The sequence below is a fragment of the Rutilus rutilus genome (assembly GCF_951802725.1).
Source record: "Rutilus rutilus genome assembly, chromosome: 11".
Lineage (NCBI taxonomy): Eukaryota > Metazoa > Chordata > Actinopteri > Cypriniformes > Leuciscidae > Rutilus > Rutilus rutilus.
In genome coordinates this window covers 28,881,436-28,902,791 of record NC_140216.1, presented here as the reverse complement: position 1 = coordinate 28,902,791, position 21,356 = coordinate 28,881,436, and the positions used below count along the sequence as shown (strand labels likewise).

General features: G+C 36.6%; 1 protein-coding gene across 15 annotated transcripts in view; it reads left to right on the top strand.

Moving 5' to 3' along the window:
* Positions 1 to 21,356, top strand: part of pleca (plectin a) — a gene marked incomplete at its 3' end in the record, with an annotated part of 109,545 nt that overhangs the window by 58,972 nt on the left and 29,217 nt on the right. For 6 of the 15 annotated variants that reach the window (XM_084423346.1, XM_084423345.1, XM_084423342.1 and 3 more), the window contains 4 exons: positions 11,688 to 11,749; positions 16,905 to 16,994; positions 19,664 to 19,741; positions 20,038 to 20,130. In XM_084423346.1, coding sequence (XP_084279472.1) covers positions 11,688 to 11,749; positions 16,905 to 16,994; positions 19,664 to 19,741; positions 20,038 to 20,130 — 323 coding nt within the window. Of the gene's footprint in view, positions 1 to 2,885; positions 3,162 to 7,911; positions 8,180 to 11,687; positions 11,750 to 16,904; positions 16,995 to 17,568; positions 17,605 to 19,663; positions 19,742 to 20,037; positions 20,131 to 21,356 lie in introns of those variants that run through there. The other 9 variants (XM_084423338.1, XM_084423340.1, XM_084423349.1 and 6 more) reach the window with 6 other exon arrangements.

The following is a 21,356-nucleotide window of genomic DNA, read 5'->3' as shown; positions in this document are numbered from 1 at the left end:
GAAGAGGTGATTTCAGGATTTCAAGTTGGCAAGAGTGCTCCATCAGGAAGAGATTAGACTTAATTAGACCTCATAAGGAAGAGATTGTTGAAGCTTATCATTTTATAAATACAGTGTTTCTGTGCTTTTTATTGTACCAAGGAAGTCTTTTGGAGAGACTTGACTTTTTTCCCATTGACCACACATTTAATACAGTTAGTTAGTATGAAGAATGTTTCCCTGAGCTTCACAAAAATCAAAACAGTCATATCTTTCACTTTGACAGATATTTCTCAATTAGATCTGTATGAAACAGGTTTAAAAACATTTAAAGGATAAAAGTCTTGTATTGGTGGAAAATCTGGCACATCTGGCTCATCATCTGCTTACCTTTTGTTGCATTGTTCATCTGCAGTGTGAGATAGATTGGAGATATACCATTTGGTACATTTAGTAGACTATATACAGTTGTGTAGTCCAAATGTCTGGGATGGGATGTGAAACCGAAACATGATGTATTTTAAAAGTGTCTTTTTCGCTGTAAGATCGTACTGTGTGAATTGCGAGAATGTACTGGTGATTTTATTTACACTTGACCAGAGATGCTCATAGTCCTGGTTGCAGATGCAGTGTGGTGTAGTGAGTCAGATTTTCTGAACGCGTCAACTATAAAGAATTCCCCTCAAATGAAGTTCTTATGTTGAATGACTCACAAACATCACGGATCGTCTTCGTGATCTTGAAAGCTTTTGGTTTGAGTCAAACTCTGTTTTGTTACCCACCCCATTCATCTGTTTTCATTAAATGCATGATATAATTCATTTTTACTGGCTTTTATAAGTCAAGTCTCACTGTATACCATAGCTCTTGACAACACATTTCAATGCAGATGGAAATAAAATTGTTGTATATCTGAGTTAGGATGCTAGAGGAAAGAAGAAATTAGATTGTTCTTTTGTGAGCATTTATGAAAAAAAATACATTGTGAAAGCTGTAAATTGGAAGTGTAGTTGGGAGAAAATCTGAATTCATATTTCTATTGAGCATGAGCGTATCGCCAGCTCAACATGTCCCACCTGTACTGACACCGCCTTTGTTTGCATCCCTATTCAAATATTGAATAACCTGCGCTCCAGTCTTTGAATATCACTCACACTACCTCACAGTTGAAACAGGAAACGAAAAACAAAATAGGCTATAGCTGCAATAAAAAGCTGTCCATTACTGCTATTGAATCCAGTTTAAATGCTCCGCTTTTGTCTTGATGCTGTGCCATTGTTTTTATTATTAGTTTGTTGAAGTTTATTCTAAATATACCCCTCCCCTATTGTATTTTTACCTATTTGTTGTCTATACATATACAGTGCTATGCATAAGTGTATACACCCATGCTAAAGTTGACTAAAAAGAGGAATAAAAAATCATATTTTGGAAATTGAACTTAATGCCTTAATTTAAAAAATTAGGAAAAATCCAACCTTTAAGGACACCAATTTTCTTTGTGAATGAATAATGTATCGTAAATAAATAAATGTTCTTCCTTAAAATACATGGTGCATAAGTTAGTACACCCCTATGTTAAATTCCCATAGAGGCAGGCAGATTTTTATTTTTAAGTTTTTTTTTTTTTTTTTTTTTTTTAAGGATACTATGCATCCTGATAAAGTTCCCTTGGCCTTTGGAATTAAAATAGCCCCACATCATCACATAGCCTTCACCATACCTAGAGATTGGCATGGTTTTATTTCAGGTAGCCTAAAAGCTAGTTTGATTTGCATTGCTCTCAATGCAAATCAAACTAGCTTTTAGGCTAACTGAAATAAATTAAGGCATTAAGTTCAATTTCCAAAATATGATTTTTTATTCCTCTTTTTAGTCAACTTTAGCATGGGTGGATACACTTATGCATAGCATGTATATATATATATATATATATATGCCTTTCTTATCTTTTTATTGCTGTTTTTATCTCGGCTGTAAATCACCTTGGTTTTAAAAGTGATTTATGATCAAATTTACTAATACTGGGTTCAACTATTTACGTGCAATCTTAAATTGTGCAACTGCTGATCGTGTACGTATCAGGACGTTTTTCTGGTGAATTTATGACACTTGTTGCCTAACAACCCTATATCATCACCAGTCTTGGAATTCCACAATGACTTTCATGAGAGTCGACTTTATGTACAGTATATGTTTTTTAAGCCTATTTTATTCGGAGCGCTGAGGTTACTTTCGCGCTACCAAAAAGACTATGTTGTCGCCTCAAGCAAACTAGCCTAAGCCTATATTTAACCGTCAACGTGTTAAAGACATGTTAAAAAGTTTTAAACACAGTGAAGTCTGTAACAAATTGATAATTTGTGGCTTTCAGTCTGACACCTAATGGAAATCGCTCGAGAGGCGTAGGCTACTGTTGCTATAGTTACCTCCTCTACAAACGTGACTTTATTTCGTCAGCTATTTAGTAACGCTCTGGCAAATTATAGCATTTGTGGTTTTACTTGTTTTAAGACCTCGAGAGTGTTTAAGGTTTAAAGCAGCTATAATACGAAGCCTGATAAAATTATCGATATGTTTAACCTATCTCAAAATAAGGCTAGCCTAAGAGTACTTCTATTCAAATAAACAATCTGGTTCTCCTTTCACACATGGTTGTCAGGATGTGTTAAGCAATATCTGGGAAAAGACGCATAAGTGAAATGTTTTATAATAATAATAAAAATAAAAAAACTTTCGCTTAATCAGTAACAGCGGCGAATAGCCCATTTGGGAGGAGGAATCACATTTCAATGGCAGTCCGGGAGAAGAGTTTGTCCCGGAGCTCGAGCAGAATGAGCGCAGCTTCAAACACATTGCGATGGGTTGGGCTAGTATTGAGGTAAAGCTTTCACTGCTTTCCCAGTGAGACGCCCCTTCGTTTTTCAGTCCCAAAACAAATGTATCCAAACGTGTGCCGCTGATACAGAGTTTGGGGAACTAAACTAAACCACAGAGAGTTCAGGGAGCGCAACCGTTTTTTTCCTCTGTGAACATGGCTGGCGCGGGTGACACTTCCACGGCAGCTCCGCCGTGTCTTGCTATATTCAGCCTGGATGTGATTTATGGACGCGGGAACTATATTCACGAGATGAGCTGCGGTGAAGTCGGACCGCATTTGTACAGCCGCATGTGCTGCGCAGGTATGTGATGTACTGAGGCTCCGATTTTTGCCGAATGCATCAGGCGAATAGGAGGAGTTCGATCGAGGGGGGCGATAACTGTCTGTGTGTGTGTGGGTGCGCGCGCGCATGTGTTTTAGTTTGGTGGGGGGGGGGGGGGGGGGGTAGTTTACCTGTTTTGTGCCAATGTTATAAACGTTCGTATGTTACGTCCTACATGTAAGGTAGCCTACTCAGTATTTATGTTTTGTGTTTGTTTTTTGGTGGGGGTTGAGGTGGGTTCGATGACGTGCTCAAACATGTTTGTTTACTGTGAAAACATTTTCATTGCATAGTTGACTTGACGGTTGGTAATGACAGGAGTGTCTTGCAGTCTATAACACTTACTAAAACAACTTTAAACATTTTCTTCTAGCATTTCCTTTTATAGGCCGCCTAATAATTATTTATAAAATATACATGGAACTAGAATATAGGCCTACATGGAATATTACAGCGGTACTGCATATGTGTGCGGTCTAATTGTGCAAGTAAAATTCATTTCCCACACCACAGAGCTATTTAAAACATAATATACAGTAGACATAGTTTAAAATATTCATATATACATATATATACATTTTAAATTAAAACCTTAGTGCTGAAATTATGTAAATGTCAATGTATAATGCAGTGTATAAGTGATATTATAAATTATGATAAGATATATAAATGTAATAATTTTATGTATTACGATTTTTTTTATACAAAATATACAAATTACAACTGTGTGTATATACCTATAGGCTAATACAGATATTTTAAATGTTTTGAAATAAGTCTCTTATGCTCACCAAGGCTGCATTTATTTGATTAAAACTACAGTAAAAATATTGTGTAGTAATATTATGTAGTAATATAATATAAATGGTAATATTATTACAATTGAAAAGAACTGCTTCTATTCGAATATATTTAAAAATGTAATATATTCCTGTGATGGCAACGCTGAATTTTCAGCATCGTTACAGTCTTCAGTGTCACATGATCCTTCAGAACTCATTATAATACGGTATGCTGATTTAATGCTCAATATCTTATTATTATCAATGTTGAAATCAGTTTTTGCTGCTTTTTTTGTAACCATGATACACTAGTCTTTCATTCAAAGCTTTGATGTAAGGAAGTTATTTAAATAAAACACCTAAATATTGTTGGTTGAACTTAAAAATGTAAGTAACCTGGTTGCCTTAATTTTAAGTTATTTAAAAAAAAAAAAAATTGGTTAATACAATAAAGGAAATTGGTTTAATCATCAGAAACTAAATATGATGTTATATAAGCCACATAAATTAAGTTGATTTGACAAAAGAAAAAATGTGATAAATAATATAACTTTTTTTTTTACGGTGTTCTATTATTCAGCAAGGATGCATTAAATTATGATATGATAATATCTTATGCTAATAACTGAGCAGCAAATCAGCATATTAGAATGATTTCAGAGGGGTCGTGTGACATACGATACAGCCTTGGTGAGCAAATGTTTGAAAAAACATTTCAAAATTGTACTTTAAACTCTAAACATTTGACTGGTAGTGTGTATGTATTTCTTTATCCTTATGGGCTCTGGAAGTACTTAGAGTTGTTTCACTAACTATAAACATATGTGTATTATTGCATCTCAGCATCTCCTTCCTTTGGAAAAGTGTGCCTCACTGGACCAAAACCGCAGTGACTCTAAAAATATTGGCGGGTTGTTCCTAACTCACAGCTTCTGTATGTTTGGGTCTGTTGCCTTGGTAACCGGTCAGCTTTCATTTTCCCCTGAAACTAAGTGGCTGCCTGAAAAAAGTTTAGACATGGCTACCAGCTGTGAGGAACACCAGTGTACAAAGAGAAATATGTGAAAATGATACATGACTTATGGTGCTTGTCCTTACCTCATTAATTAAGTGATAAAGTGGTGTAATTGTCTTTGCTCGACTGGAACTGGAACAGTGGCCACTAGAGGGAGACATTTTATTAGGCGTCCCAAACCTTTCCTAAAGCATTTCTTTTTCATGCTGTTCTTTTTTTCTCAGTTTTATTTTTATTTTCTCCTCACCCTTCAAAGTCCGTCCAATAAAATATATTCAGTTCAAACTATTCAGTTTCCATCTAAAACATAAATATAGGCTTGTTTCAGTAAGATTTCCAGACTTTTCCTTTTATGCAAGTGTGAATGCTTGAGAGAATGTGAGTATGTAAAAGAAGGCTGACCAGAACATCTTTTGCTAGCATTCCAGCCTTGTTTATGAATTAACTAGCACGTTTTCACACGTCTGACTGGCTGTTAGAGGAGGGGTCGCCGGTGTGAACCCGTCTTTTAAGAGTAATTGTTAGTCATTGTAAGGAGTAGCGGCATTATCTACCTGATGTAGGATGAATTGAATTAAATCTGGTCAGTTGTTATGATTAATTTGTAATGATTAAATTATTATTATTTAACTTACATTTTGTAAATTTGATTGCACAAAATAAAATAAACTACATTACCACATTTTTATCAGTTGAAAACTTAGGATAGAAATGAATAGCATAAGTAAACATTGTCCTGTCGGCCCTAAGGACACGTCAGAGAAAATCGAATTCCAATGTCTGCAGAATCTGGCACCCTTCGTAAAAATGTCAAATTTTCTTTTTCTCTTTACATCGCATCACACGCATAAGCTGAAGGGGTTGCCCCGTGTTATCGGTATGTTTTAATAAAGGATTAAGTGTGTATCTGGTCTGTGTGTTTTGTTATGGTGCTCTCAAATAGTGTTGAACTTGTGATGCCGGGTACCTGTGCATACACGTTATCTCTTTCTTACTCCTCACTCCTCAGAGGTATTATGTGACTTACATAAGGACTAAGGAATTAACCCGAGGACAAATTACTTTCAAATGGCGCTAAAATACTTTTATAAAATTTTGTCTGAGCATCTTCAAGATTGTTTGATTATTCTTTAAAGAAGTTCACAATAGATAGTTATATTACAGTTTGTTTTTTACTGTTTATGTACAACATGTTTACAAGTGATTCTGACACTAACTGATTTATAACTCAAGGCCATTTTTCCAGAATTCTAAAATACAATTTTAAAATTAATTACTCTTTTTATATATTCATAACACTGATACAATTCTCACAAACCTTAAATATACAGTCATATTTTTGCTTAATTTCCATTGGAACAAAAATAATGATAAACTGAGTCAGATTTCAGTAATTCGGTAAAAAGCTCTGACTTACTTGGTGAGTTCATTCAGCGGATTCAGTTATTTACTGTGCAGATGTGTTATTTACAGTCTGTGCATTAAGTTGCATTTCATATTTGAACTCATGTCATTACATTTGTTGTGTTGCTGTAAACATAGAAAACACTGCTAGTGGCTCTTGTTAGCGTTGTCTTCTGTCAAGGCAGATGGGTAATAGCTGCAGGTCTTCCAGCTCAAGCCTAAACAAGCCACGGCCCCGAGCTGCAATGCAAAGAATCCTCCATTCCTACCTGCGATCCGCCTGCCATCCTTTCCAACATAGAGATTGTCTGTGAGGTTAGGGTTCCAGTCACACCTGTGCACTCAGGAATATGACTCCTCTCACTCCTTCCAGTATATGCACATGCACACACTTCAAAGAAGTGACTTGCTTGTCATTTTTTTGTGCTGCTGATACTAGGGGTCCATTGTTCGGGGAAAGAGAGACAGAGAGACTCTTTGAATCTTTGCATCATCTGTTTGTATTCACACGCTCGTTTCAAATGCTGCCTTTAGGAGATGCCTTTATTGCAGCCACACATGCACAGGGGTCCTCTTGTGTTCAGCCGCATTTTTGCCTGTCTAGGATGACTTTGGCAGGACTGCATGAAATAATGTCTTTGTTGTGACTATCTACATCAATCAAAGAGCATCAGCATCTCCTGACACTGAAAATCTGAACCTCCTACTTGAGACTACAAGAGCCTTTCTGTGCGACTCCTGAAATTAGTCACATTTTCCCTTATGAGTGGGGTTTCCCGGTTGGTGGAACACCAACCCCCTCCTCCCCATCCCAAACAGATGGAATACCCAGATGGAAACAGACCCTCGCCTTGATTTTCCCTTGGTTCATTACATGGCGACTTATTTCCATTGCTTGCTACTGAAGTAGCTTGTACAGTAAAATAACTTCCTTTTATACCAAGTTTTTGTCGTGACCATGTCAAAGTCAAAAAGCAGCTTGGATACCACTCCGCCCACAGTGACATCTGATTAGTCCACAATTCTGTATATTAAACGTCAAATATGTTCTGATTGGCTTTTAGTTTACAGACAATTGTTCAGACTTTTCACTGGTCACGTTCCCAGGGCAGCTGCTTCTCTTGTGTTTGCAGATGTGAGCTGTGGGTAACTGTTAACTATTTTCGAAGTATGCAAGAAATGTGCGGCTTTTGTGCTTCTGAGCAGAAGTTTACGTATAGTTTTTATAAAAGAACGATAAATCATATTCTCTGCCGTGGTTTTCATTTTTCATGAACTTTTTGCCGTTTGTCATGTCATTTCCTCAGCTGTACACCTTCAACATGTGGTCAGCCACAATGGGTTTTTTGTGCGCGTGTTCACACTTTTTTCAACCACAGAATTAGAGACCCCCATCCAAAAAAGAGAACGTTTTTTGTATGTATAGCCTAAAGACAGGTATTTAGCTAGAAGTGTGGAAAAAGAAAGCCGAGGGAGAGAGAGGAACAGAACTGGAGGGGAAGAAAAGTGAGAAAAGGGAGGGCGAATCGAGCAGGCTTGGAACACACCCACTCGACTGCATGGGTCTTCTCTTTTGCTTTTTGAAACGCCAGACTGAATGAAAAGAAACAGTTCAGGTGGTTTAAACAGATCGGTAGAAAGTGTGAAACTGTGGCTTTACTGAAAGTACTGAAGTGCAGGAATGGCTGTATATCAAGGGTACAGAACGTACTCCACTGACAGCGTCGGCAGTGACGTGGTCTTCTCAGAGGAAAGTCCTTACCAGGGGATGCTCAGGGCCATGGATGAAAGAAAAGGTACTGCGGAAATTCTTCGTTTGATTCTTCATTCATCCATGCTAGCTATTAGACACTAAATCTATTTTTGATATCCTATTTAATCTTTTGCTTGGTAAGTCCTGCAGTATAATGTTAACATCTGCAGTCGTTATATGTCATTTTGAGCTAAAAGGACTATTTTTTTATTTGCCCACATTTGAGGTTCCTTTAGTTATTTTAACATTATGCGATCAAGTTATAATTCTGCATCATAATTGGCTCTCCATGGACTTGTAATCTTTCCAACTAATGATAAGGTGGGAAAGATGTCAAATGGATGTTTTGGGGCTCCAAAAGGAGGGGCCCATTGCAAAGGCGTATCCCAAATCTGGGTTGTGGTCCCGTGTGCACACGATTGGCATGTTGGAAAAAAGGTCACAGGTTTGGTACAGCACAGCTCAAACGTTGTATATGTTCTTGATTTATTTCTGACTATAATTTATACTGACTTATTACTTCATTATATGGTAAAACTCCCTTTTCCCTCAAGCTACACTTTCAGTTTTACGAGTGTCAAATTCAAGCTGCTGTGCAGAGGAATGCGTCTTCCCTCAGATCTTGTGTTTCTCCTAGTCAGACCATGAAAGCTTGAAAACCTAAACTTAACTAGGCTTTTATGTCGGATATGCATGTAAGGCGTTACCTTTCAGTTAGTTACCTTTCAAGGAGGCTCTACATGTCTGTTGAAGTTTTGCTTGGAATTTAAAGTGCCACCCTGATCTGGCCTTTGACCCGTGCAACCATTCACACACGTCTTAGAGCTGTTCTCAGACCAGCTCACTGATGGAAATGATCCCTTAGACTTACAGATGCTCAAGACTGCAGTAAAACGCACCACCTGTGTCGTCTTTTCATGTCTCCACATGCTTCTGAATGTTTTGTGGCTATCAAAATGTTTATGCATTTTATGCAGTGTAATATGTAAAAATGGAACAAGATTCCTCAGTTGTAGTTGACTAGATAGATGTTTATTGTTTCATAAAGGACTTAAAGGGATAGTTCACCCAAAAATGAAAATTCTGTCATCATTTACTGCTGAACACAAAAGAAGATATTTTGAAAAATGTCTGTAACCAAACAGTTGATGGACCCCATTGACTTCCATAGTAGGAAAAAAAAAATACTATGGAAGTCAATGGGGTCCATCAGCTGTCTGGTTACAGACATTTTTCAAAATATCTTCTTTTGTGTTCAGCAGAAAACTGAAACAACTTGAGGGTGAGTAAATGATGACAGAATTTTCTTTTTTGGGTGAACTATCCCTTTAATACAATGAGTCATTATGCTTTCACAGGAATTGGTTTTCGTGATAGCACGAGTTTTGAGAAACAGGAAGTGATATAATGATGCCAACTGGCATTGTCGCCATGGCAACAGAATGACAGAACAACAACATGCATCCAATGCCCTGCAGCTGTTTTGATACAGCTAGTTGTCCTGCATTATGTTATCTTGTAGTGTTTTGATGATAAACAGAATTTTGGAAGTCGTATCACAAGAATTTCAGTCACGCTTGCTGGCCATCAGAAACATCATCAGTCTTGGTGCTTTATCTTGTGACAGAGAGCTGATGTGCTTCCTGTGTTCTTCTCCAAACAGCTCCACTCCTGTTTTCTCTTATTGCTTTCATGCTAGCTCAAGTGTAACATCAGATAGTCAGAAAGGAATCTGAAAGTGGCATTTGTACTGGTTTTATCGAATCGCTCTCTTATATCATGTCATGATGCATTTTCACAAGATCATTGTGAAACCCATTAGATTACTTCTGGAACATCTCATTCCTTTAGCACACCTCTTCAGCAAGTTTCCAAATAAATGTTTAATGACATTGATGATGGTAATTCAAGATGAAGGTAAATGCGGAACATTTGAAAGCTTCTAAAACAAATTGTATAAAAAATAGTAAAACAGTGCTGGTAAAACCTTATTTGAGGTCAGACATGGGTTTCTCAGAAGCATCTTATTCCCGGTACACATTTTACGAATTTAGGCTGTCCCAAACAAAAGATGACCAATCGTGGCAATTTCTGTGGTCGTGGCTCCTAAACGGTGGTCCTACGTCGGACAGTGAGAGAGGTTCAAAGACGGCCATTGTCATGGTCTTGTGACCAAAGATATCCTGCGATATTTTTCTGACAGTGTCAGAAATTTAGCATGATAACCTATGTCTACTGACTAGCCAATAAAAATGCAACATGAAATGGCGTATTGATCAACAGACATGGCACTAAAACCTAAAACTACTTACCTCAAGCTCCATTTGCAAAATTGGCTTGTCAAGTTGGCCTCCTTAGTCTTCCTTAGCCATGACCGTGTCTATATTCTCCTCTTTCGCCCGCTCTTCTTTTTTCAGTGCACATAAAACACCACAGTTGTCAAAGTGTGAATCATCTTGCGCTTGCTGATGTTTTTTTTTCTATACTAACTTACGTAGTAGCCTACGATGCATGTCGTACCCAAATTGATTAGATCCATGTAATACAATGTGATTTGTAATGATCCTATATGATTGCCAGAAATCGCACAGACTGTACCAGGCATAAGGTCAAGACAATTATTTTATTTTTGTTTTTTATTTATTTTGCTAGTAGTGTCACTAGTCACTAAGACCTGCAAATGTCTGAACTCAAGTGAAGAAAATAAAACAAAGACCTGAACAACTTTTAAATTAAGTCAGTCAGCTACAATTAAAAGAGCTAAAAATCTTTCACTCCATTCACTTTCACCAGTTACATTTTTGAAGTGCTCAAACAAGCAAATATAGACCGCTAATTTACACTGTGGCAGAGTCACAATGCACAATTTTGGGTGATTAAATAGGCTACCACTGAGAACACTGCAATTTGGCATTGAATTCTGCTTCATAACATACACTGCTATTCAAAAGCTTGGGGTTTGATTACAATTCAAAATGACTTTTTTCTACTTTAATATATTTTAAAGGGTAATTTACTGTATGTGATGGCAATGCTGAATTTTCTGCATCTTTACTCCTGTCTTCAGTGTCACATGATCCTTCAGAAATAATTCTAATATGCTGATTAGGTGTTCAAACTGTGATACTTTTTTTCAGGATTCTTTGATTAATATATTTGAAATAGAAATCTTTTGTAACATTCTAAATGTCTTTGCTGTCACTTTTGATTACATTTAAAGTGTACATTTAAATTCAGTGTCTTTGCTGAATTAAATATTTCATTTCTATCAAAAAATATTACTGACCCCAAACTTTGAAATGGTAGTGTGTTTTTAAAGTATGAAAAGTATATGAAAAACTATAATGACAGATCGCATGCAAATATGAATGAAAAACGAATAATTCCTCTAAGCCTTTGCTTCTCTAAAATCCTCTCAATGTGAAACCACATAGAGCACTATTATCTGAGAATAAAGAGAACTACTCATCAATTCAGAAGTTTCCATTAGTATGCTATAACATTGTTCCTCTCTGATTTGACTGAATTTGTTTACTTTTTGTGTCTTGCAGATGAACGGGATCGAGTACAGAAAAAGACCTTCACAAAATGGGTGAACAAGCATCTGATGAAGGTATTACCATCCAGATAAAAAAAAATCAAACAATTGCAAACAATTCTAAGTTTACAGCTGTACACAATTAGGTGCTTGAGAATCATACAGTCACAGAGATTCAATTGAATCATATTGTGAATCATATGCAATGTGCATGTTCCTTTTGCTCAATGGCTTGATTCTACACTCTTAAAAATAAAGGTTCTTTATTGGCATGAAGAAGCTTTAACATCCATGGAACAAAACGTTCTTTATAGTGGAACAATGTTTCTTTAGATTTTTTTTAAATGTTCTTCACACTAAGGAAAAAAAAAGGTTATTTTAAGAACTGTTCACTGAAAGGTTCTTTGGGGAACCACATATGATTCTTCCATGACGCATTTTTAAAAAATGTGCTTGTTAATTTATTAATTGGATTTCAGGTCATTAACACATTGTTAGAGAGTATAGGATTTTTTTTTTTTAAATATACACTTAGTATTAGTAAAGTTGACAATTACAAATAATTAATAACAGCTGCTTGATTGGGAACTATTAGCACATACTAAAACGACACAGAAAACATTGTTATGTGTCTGTCATTACATGTAAAATAACAGGGTATGACGAAGTGCAAGAGTGAAAATGATAGGAGCGTGTGTGAGAGAGAATTGAGAGAAAAGCCATCAGTTCAACGGGATATACAGTTTTTGTTTGTCTAACCTGTATGTGAAAACATATGGCAAATGTGCTGTACTTGAGTGCCACCGCTGCGGAGATCATGGTGGTTAAATAATCATCCTGTATACACCCAGTACACTGCACTGCTGAAAGGTGCTGTTTATTTATTTATGAGTGTTTGAGGATGAGTCATCGACATCTGGTCTCATTTTATATCCCCAAAGAAACGGATCGTTTTCTTGGTACCACTTGTATTTCATCCGACAGTCTGGCCCACAGGCGCCCCATGCCCTGGCTGCTTCCACGAGCAGTTGCGCCAATTTGAAACAACTGTTTTACCCCTATAACAAACAGAGAAAGCAAAACGAGTGATGCTTCATTGAACTGTACAGTGACAATTAGATCAACAATTGTCAAACAAAACACTATCTAAAACTATTTTAAATAGAATTTTCTAATTATTTTAATTATTATACATTCAGCTCTTATGACCTCATATTAGACATTAAATATTTGTATATTTGTATTTCACACTGCAGGATCATTTAAAATCTGTATTCAAAAAGGTGTGAAGGAAAAAGTGTGATTTTATTTATATATATATATATATATATATAAAATTCAAATTAAACCACTTTTTCTTTTGCCTTTTAAAGCAAAATGAAGCAACAACAAAAATAGTTTAAAAAACACTTATCAAGGATATGGGTAAAAAGTGTCTTTCTCTTGCACAAGCTGAATGTGTTGAAATATATTTAACAAAATTCATTTTGACCAAAGCGGTGCTATTTTTTTGTGCTCGACTGATTTTTCTTCCTCCGAGAAGGCATAGGGTTTATTTGGTGGTCTGCAGTTCAGATCCAGTGACTCAGAGGCTTTGCTGTGGGATGTTCGTGTGCCGTTTGGGATGGAAACCTGGGACAGCAGCAAAGCCTTTCTGTCTCTCATTTCAATCTGGGCACAGAGAACGCCAACCTTTAAATATTATAATAATTGCAAAAATGATGGTTTCAGCAGATGTGTTAGTGATGTTACATTGCTGTTTCAGGCTTAAAGGGATATTTCACCGCTGGGAAGATGAATGTGTATTTAAATTGGGTAATTTATCTAGTATAAATGTGAAAGTATTTTAGAAGTTGGTGCCTTCTAGACTGAGAAAAGCTAGAAAATGTAATTTTGGCTCATGTGGATGAAAGACAACAACTCCCAGAATGCACTTGCTTCGCAGCCCTACGAGGCCACTCCCAAGCCACGCCTACCGGTTACAGAAATGATACAACTAGGCTACTAGTTGACTCGAAACTGAAAAGATGCAGTTTTATCGTGAGATCCCACCCATACCTGTCAACACTCCCGTTTTCCCCGGGAATCTCCCGTATTTCACACCCATCTCCCGCCCCCCTCCCGTTTTGTTATTTCTCCCATGAAACACCTGTTATTTGTATGGCCCAAACGTCATTATATGAATAATCACATCAGTATATTATTCCAAGGTTGTCCAGTCGCCAGATCTTGTATGAAACCCATCCTACTCGCGCAATCAACACATCATACAAATTTCAACCCATTTGTGAGCTACAACCCAGCTGTGCCGTCGATATCTGCGCAGGTAGTAGACGCGGGAGGTTGAATAAGCGTTACTGGTAGAAATGGGAAAAGACTAAATATTTAACGCAATTAACGCAGCATCATCCTTTGGCTGCATGGCGTTACATTATATGATGCGCTTTTATTCTTGCTAATGCTTTTAAACCATTCAAGCCATATAGGCTACTTATTTTATAAAACTTTAAAAGCGGAAAGCGCATCACTCATTCCTGGGAATACATTTGACATCGCAGCCTGACCTTGACGGAAATAAATATCCTACACCAAAAGTAGGCTACCAGAGAAAAAGTCTCAGCTGTGCTCAGATTTGTAAACCGTAGGCCTATACAGTTGCTTTGGTTTTTCAATCCATACCCGTTTCGCCCCGTGGCTCAAAAGGGACACAACAAAAATAGGGACACCCGAGAAAGCCAAAATAGAATGCAAAATTTATTAACAAAATAGAACTATACAAAAAAAAAACTACGTACAACGGTGACAGTGAACAAATTCATAATCCGTGCACGCTTTCGCAATCGTTGTTTTGTAAATCGTTCTTTCGCAATAGTTGTTTGTAATATTCAGTTCCTGTGAAAAATTGTTAAATACTGTTCCAGTAGGTGAAGATACACAACAATATGCTGATTGATTACATAACAATATTTGGATGTAAGATTCAGTTCCAGTGAAAATCTGTTCCAGTTAATGGAGTAGGCTATACAGGTGATGTGTAATATTCAGTACCAGTAAACTCCACCCGCTGGAACAGTTTCTTACAGTAACTGAATATTACACAACATCACCTGTTCAGTTTTGAAAACTGTAGCCTACTCACAGATTTGTGGCCTATACCTTATTTTAGAAATCTGTTTTTCTGTATATTGATTTGTTGTGTATTGTTAAGATGAATACAACTGTCTTAACTGAATTTTTCTATGATTTGGCGATGGGGTGTGTATAGATGTATAGATGACATGATACCGCATGTGGTTGAACTGAACCCCCCCCAGGTCTCCCGTATTTTGGTACCCAAATGTTGACAGGTATGATCCCACCCCCTATGAGCGGGTTGAAAACATGCGGAACTAGCTCCCACTACTGGCTGTAGTCTCTAGTCTCAGGCCAAAAATTTTTTCCAGACACACAATACAGAAATCTCTCGTCTCAGGGGGACATGAGGGAGGGAAGCACGGTCATTTGAAAATACTACCGGGTTTCTACTGATACAAAGCTTAATGCTATCCCTTTAATAATAGCTTGGAATTACATTCAAAAGACAATTAAATATAGATGTTATGTCACATACAGTATGTGCAGTGCTCTGTCATGTTTGATTTGTTGCTTCATAATTGAATATTAAAACTAAACAAATATATTTAGTTTCAGTCATCATTTTATACATTTAAATGTCCATTAAAAGATTCAAATCAATTTAAATGTTATATTCACACCATCATACAATACTCTATTACAGTGTCATCTGTGCTCATTTCACTGTTATATCTGTTTGTCTCTCACTGTCTATCTTACAGTTCTCATTGTATTTCCCATCTGTTCCAACCTTTCTCTTTTTTATCTTTCCATTTTCCATCCTTTCCTCCATGTGTCTTATGTCAGCACTGGAAGGCAGAGGTAGGTGGTGTCTGTGATCACACCTTTGCAGAGTGACTTCTGTTATGACCTGCATGGGTTTCACATGCACCGTAGTTTCCTACATCTGAACCTAGAGCTAACACACACCCTCCCTGCCTTCCTTGCATGAAATGCAGTTTTCTAACACTTAAGATGTCTCCCCTTTGTGTATTCTGTCTCCTTTAGTAATTTCTGTGTTTACTGCTTCAGCCTTTAGATATTGTCCTTTGTCAATGAGTAAATAGAGTTTCATTAGATACAGTGGCCCACAAATGTATGAATTTTGTAGTACAGAACTATCTAACTTCTCTTTCCTGAGACATTTTTGTAAGTATTAAAATGTTAGTTCCCACATTGTAAACTGAGTCACATATGGAAAGCTCTGTCTGAACAGTTTTTTTGTTTTTGTGTGAGAAAGGTCAGTTTAAATGACCTTGACCCATATTTTTTGCAGAGACTGGAAACGTTTTGTGTATGTTTTGTTTGTAGTCTTTATGCTTACAAAATAGATTTTTACGGGTACATTTTTTAATTAACTTTAAACTTTCTTCTAGAAAGAAATATGGGATGATAATTAAACAATAGGTAATATATAGTCAGATGCTCATTATCAAAAAATAAACTTACCTAACAAGTCATTTAGAAGTTGACATACTGTACAATTATTTGAAATACAATACCATTCAAAAGTTTTATGTTGGTAAGGATTTTTTTATGTTTTTTGAAATAATCTTCTGTGTTTATGTGATCAAAAATACAATAAAGTAGTATTTCATAATACTATTAAATATTATTATAATTTAAAATAATTATTTTCTATTTGAATATATTTTAAAATGTAATTTATTCCTGTGAATTTTAAGCATCATTACTCCAGTCACATGAACCTTCAGAAATCATTCTATTATAATGATTTGATGCTCAAGAAACATTTCTTATTATTATCAGTGTTGAAAACGGTTGTGCTGCTTAATATTTTTGTGTTGCTTAATATTTTTTCAGTATTTTTAGATGAATAGAAAGTTCAAAACAACAGCTTTTATTTAAAATAGAAATATTTTGTGACATTATTCATTTCTTTACTGTCACTTTTGATCAGTTTAATTCTTAAATAAAATATTTTTAAATTATATTTATTACTGGCCCCAAATATTTGACTTCCTGATGCTATACAGTCAATCAGTTATAATAATCAAGCATTCCTGTGTTATTAGCATAATATTGTCTTAATCATACAGTCTTCCACTTCTCACAATTTCCATAATTTGTAATGATTTCCTGTTTTTTTTGTCAGGCCCAGCGACACATCACAGACCTGTACGAGGATCTCAGAGATGGACACAACCTCATCTCACTGCTGGAGGTGCTGTCTGGAGAGACACTGGTAAGTAAATGCTGATGTGGGATCACATTTTCCCTCCACAACCCTATTCAAAACCTAGTTCCAAACATCAGTCTGGCAAGGCTAACTCTCACTACCTGGATCTGTTCCCTTAACATAAGCCCCTCCTCTACCTGTGTCCTCTTGCTTTATAGACCCTGTAGTTTGTTTAAGTGAAGCTACCCTTCAAATCTGCATCTGATTGGATAGTCCTATAGTTTTAACACCCTCAATGTCGTGTCCCTGAGATTTGTTTTGCATGCATCAATGGTTGACATCTGGCATTCAAATCTGTATGACCAGTGGGAGTAACCATGCATACAGAAATGTGTTGGTAGGAATGAATGCTTCCTCACATCTCCCCTTCCTGATGAGCACTACTGTGACTGTGTCTTTTTTGCATTGCGTCTCACTCCTTTAACACATTAACAATCTGACATTTTCTGCCTCAGTTTCAACTCTGCACCGGTTTGACCCCCTTGACCATTCCTTTTTCAACTTCCTGTTTGCTCACCTCTGCCCTGACCTTGACCCCTTTGCCTTTGCCTCCTCTCTTGCGATGCTCTTGCTGTGGTAGCCGAGGGAGCGAGACGTTGTCAGGAATTCGCGGTTGGTGAGTTGGGTCTGAAAATTTCCGGCTCGCCTCCCCGGAAAGGGGTGTGGCATGTGTCACTGCCAGGGGAAATGTGTTGTGCATGATGTCACTTCCTTTATCATGTCGCCTGTTGACAGTGCTGTCCTCCCCCCATGTTCGAGAAAGTATTCAGTTAAAAAGTCAAAAAAATCACGCTACTATTTGTATAGAGTGCAACAGTGCCCGCCCACTTTTTTAGCGGTGCTGGTTCCGGAAGTATATATATATATATATATATATATATTATTATTTTTTCATTCATTTTTCCCATAGGGATTTTAAAATTGTCTTTGTTAAAGAGTTATAAGCCATGAACCAAGCCAATCAGCTAAAATAATAGACTGTGTACTTAACGGTTTTAGTGTGGGAAAGAACTACAATCCCATGAAGCATTGCGAGCAGCAATCAAATTAAAAACGATAGAGAAATATAAAACTACTCAATTACGTCAATTACGTCATTTGCAATGCTTCATGGGAGTGGGCGGAGCTAAAAAGCTATTTTGGAGCATCTTGCTTTTTTCGACTGATTGGTGTAATTTTCTGAACTGCATCATGGGGAATACAACTGTTAAAATAATCTCAAATAATCAGCAGAAGCAAATGTCATGGATTAAAAACTTCGTAATTCACAGTAGGTCTGTCTTTAAAGGTTTATACGTTATCGTTTAAAATAAATCTCCTCCTTATGGAGAAAATGAATGGAGTTTTTACTTCCGGAACCCAACTGTTGCACTCTATTGGACTTAAAAAGTCAGGGTGGTTATTCAGTGTTTTTCGGTTCTTGTTTTTTTGATGGAATGTTCTGGAATGCATCGCATTCACTTTCAGGGAACCAGGGTTTCAGGAATTTAAATTTGTTTTAGTAATGCATCGATTCATGTCTTCTCGTGTTTGCAGACATGGGATCCATTGAAAACCTTAGTGACATCATGCACTGCAAGCCAATAAGAGCCTGGCTCACGGAACAGCTTAGCTTTTGATTGGCTATTTCTTGTGATTGACAACTGATTGACAAGTGTCATTGCATGTTCTTATTGTATGCTGGTGCATTTTGTCCACATTTTGGCATAGTGGGTGTATTTACATTCCGGTTCATAGATTCATAGATAATGAAGCTGGAATATCTCTGGTCCTTGGCTTACAGAATAATAAGGTTATGATCTAGAATAATGCAGTTGTCTTTAAAATATTAGAGTGTCGTTTCTGCGTTTTTTAAAAAGATAATGCATTATTTCATGAAATGTGTAAGATATTAGAAAGAAATTGTGAATTTGTCTAGTTATGGTTTACTTTATCTTAGGGATGCACAAATATAAATCGAACATAATTAATAATCAATTTTGTAAACTGTATAGACCTTATGCACCAGAGAAACAAGGGCGCTGCCATCTTTGGAAAATTGTCTTGCTTGTCACTCTGTATATTTATGGCATTTCTGTCCAGGAGTAATTAGCTTTTTAAGTGGATTTACTTAATGTAAAGTTAACGAAAGTTATCATGAGGACTGTAATGTTTAAAGCAGATGACTTAACAAATGTAAATCGACCGGGAAGATTTTAAAACGAGCCGTTCATTAATAAACACGCAAAACGCTGTGAAAATACAGACCGGAAGTCAAAAGACAATGAGCGCAGCGCTGAAAAGGGGCGGAGCTACATAAGGTCTATAGGTTATATAGTTTTCAGTATAAGAAATATTGAATTTTTTTCCTGTTTAAATAGTCTTTTCAATGCAATTCAAAAGTGCAAAGCAGTTATCCAGTGTTACTGTTCAATAAAATGTTTGAATGATCAATTTCACCTTCTTGTCTCATTTAGCGTATTTTTGTGTTTGAAACAGGCAAGACATTATTATAATATTCCTATATCTTTGCTGGTGCATCTCTACCCTAGTTATTGTTACGTTTGTTTATTTAATGTATTTTTCTTTTTATCATTCATTTCAGTACATCTATAATCTCGGTCTTCTCATAACCGCATCTAATTCTTTGAGAACTCATCTTCCTTTTTTAATCTCTCCTTTTATTTGTTTTCCAGCCCAGAGAGAAGGGTCGCATGCGCTTTCACAAACTACAGAATGTACAGATCGCACTGGACTTCCTCAAACATAGACAGGTACAGTGAACCAAACACTTTATAAGCCATTATTTTATATATTTATCTTTGTTTTACCATCTAGGATCATGGATATGATACATATAAAGCTAGATTTTATTGGTCAGAAGGTATGATAACGTTTTATTAAAAACATTCACTAACATTTTCATTACAGATCATGAGTTTATTTTATTTATTTATTTTAATTTCCCCCTGCAGTATCCTTACAGACCCACAGAGGGCTATGGACTCCTGATTGAAAACCCTGGCCTTATACAATTTCACTTTTTAACACAGATCTCATTGTTTGACAGGTGAAACTGGTAAACATAAGAAACGACGACATTGCGGATGGAAATCCAAAACTGACCCTCGGGCTAATATGGACCATCATTCTTCACTTCCAGGTCTGGTGTAGCACTGGTTGTGCTCTACTTACACAGAGCAGACACACTTTTATTCGTTTTAAATGCTGTCTATAGGTTTGCTTCACAGATTTTCATTTCCCCTTTAACTGTTTCTAAATGTTTTAGACTCTCAACTTACTGTTACTATTGCTGTAACAACACAGACATCTGTGCAGACTCGTGACAGGGTTTAATGAATCATCTGGCAACAGTGATAGAGATCACTTTTCATTAATGTACCAAATATAAAACTCAGCCCACCCACAAAACACAGCAAATTGTTGGTTGTATTTTCAGACGTGACCTCAAATTAGGTTGTGCATGAACTTGTTTTTGTTTTTTTTTATAAGAAAAATGCCAGACAAAACAATGAGGAGAACCAACAGGAATTTTGTACCAGGTACAGATGGTTGGTTTTCTAGGCCAATGCACTGTTGTCTTTGGATTGCTGCTAAAGGTTTTATCTTATTATGAGGAGACTGGAGCGCATTTGTTATAATTTTTTTCTGGGAAATAAAAACTCAAGCGTCAGTCTTTGATGTCACAGTAAGCCTGTGGGGGATTATGGGCTGGGATAGTGTCCATTTCGGTTGGTGACTCACACGTTCCCTTAAGGAAGGGGAAGCAGGCACGCTGGCATGGTGGTTTGGTGACTCATGAGACCAACCGTTCTGTTTTTGGTTTGGTGGAATGCATCTTAATTGTGTTCTTTTCCTTCCATTTTTTTAAATGCATTTGTCATTTTCACAAAAGCTTATTGTATAGAACTTTTTGAATGGGTCACATTTTTTGTTATTTTCAGCAAGTTATACGTTGAGTTGTTTATCTGGTCAGACATACCTTTAAGGTTATATATAATACAATAAACACAATCCAGAATCGGTCAAAGCAATGCAGAATTAGCTTTAATTATGCATTCTCTACCAATGAGTCTGGCACCAAATCTTTGCTAACACCTTTTAATTGTTGAGCTTATTCTCACCACTAAAGTTTAGTAAAAATGTGGGAGGCATTAAAAAGAATCCTGCATTGAAAGGAAACTTAAATGACCCTCTTGGCTCTCGTAAAGCTAGGCTGCAAGGGAGGAGGACGTGGTTCCGCATCTGAGTCATTGTGTACATCCTCAGTATAAGGATCCAGAGGTTTAGGCCAACCAGACATCCTTAAAAAACTCTTATAATTGGAGGAAACTTGATTTTAGCCGTTGAACAGTAATTACCCAAAGG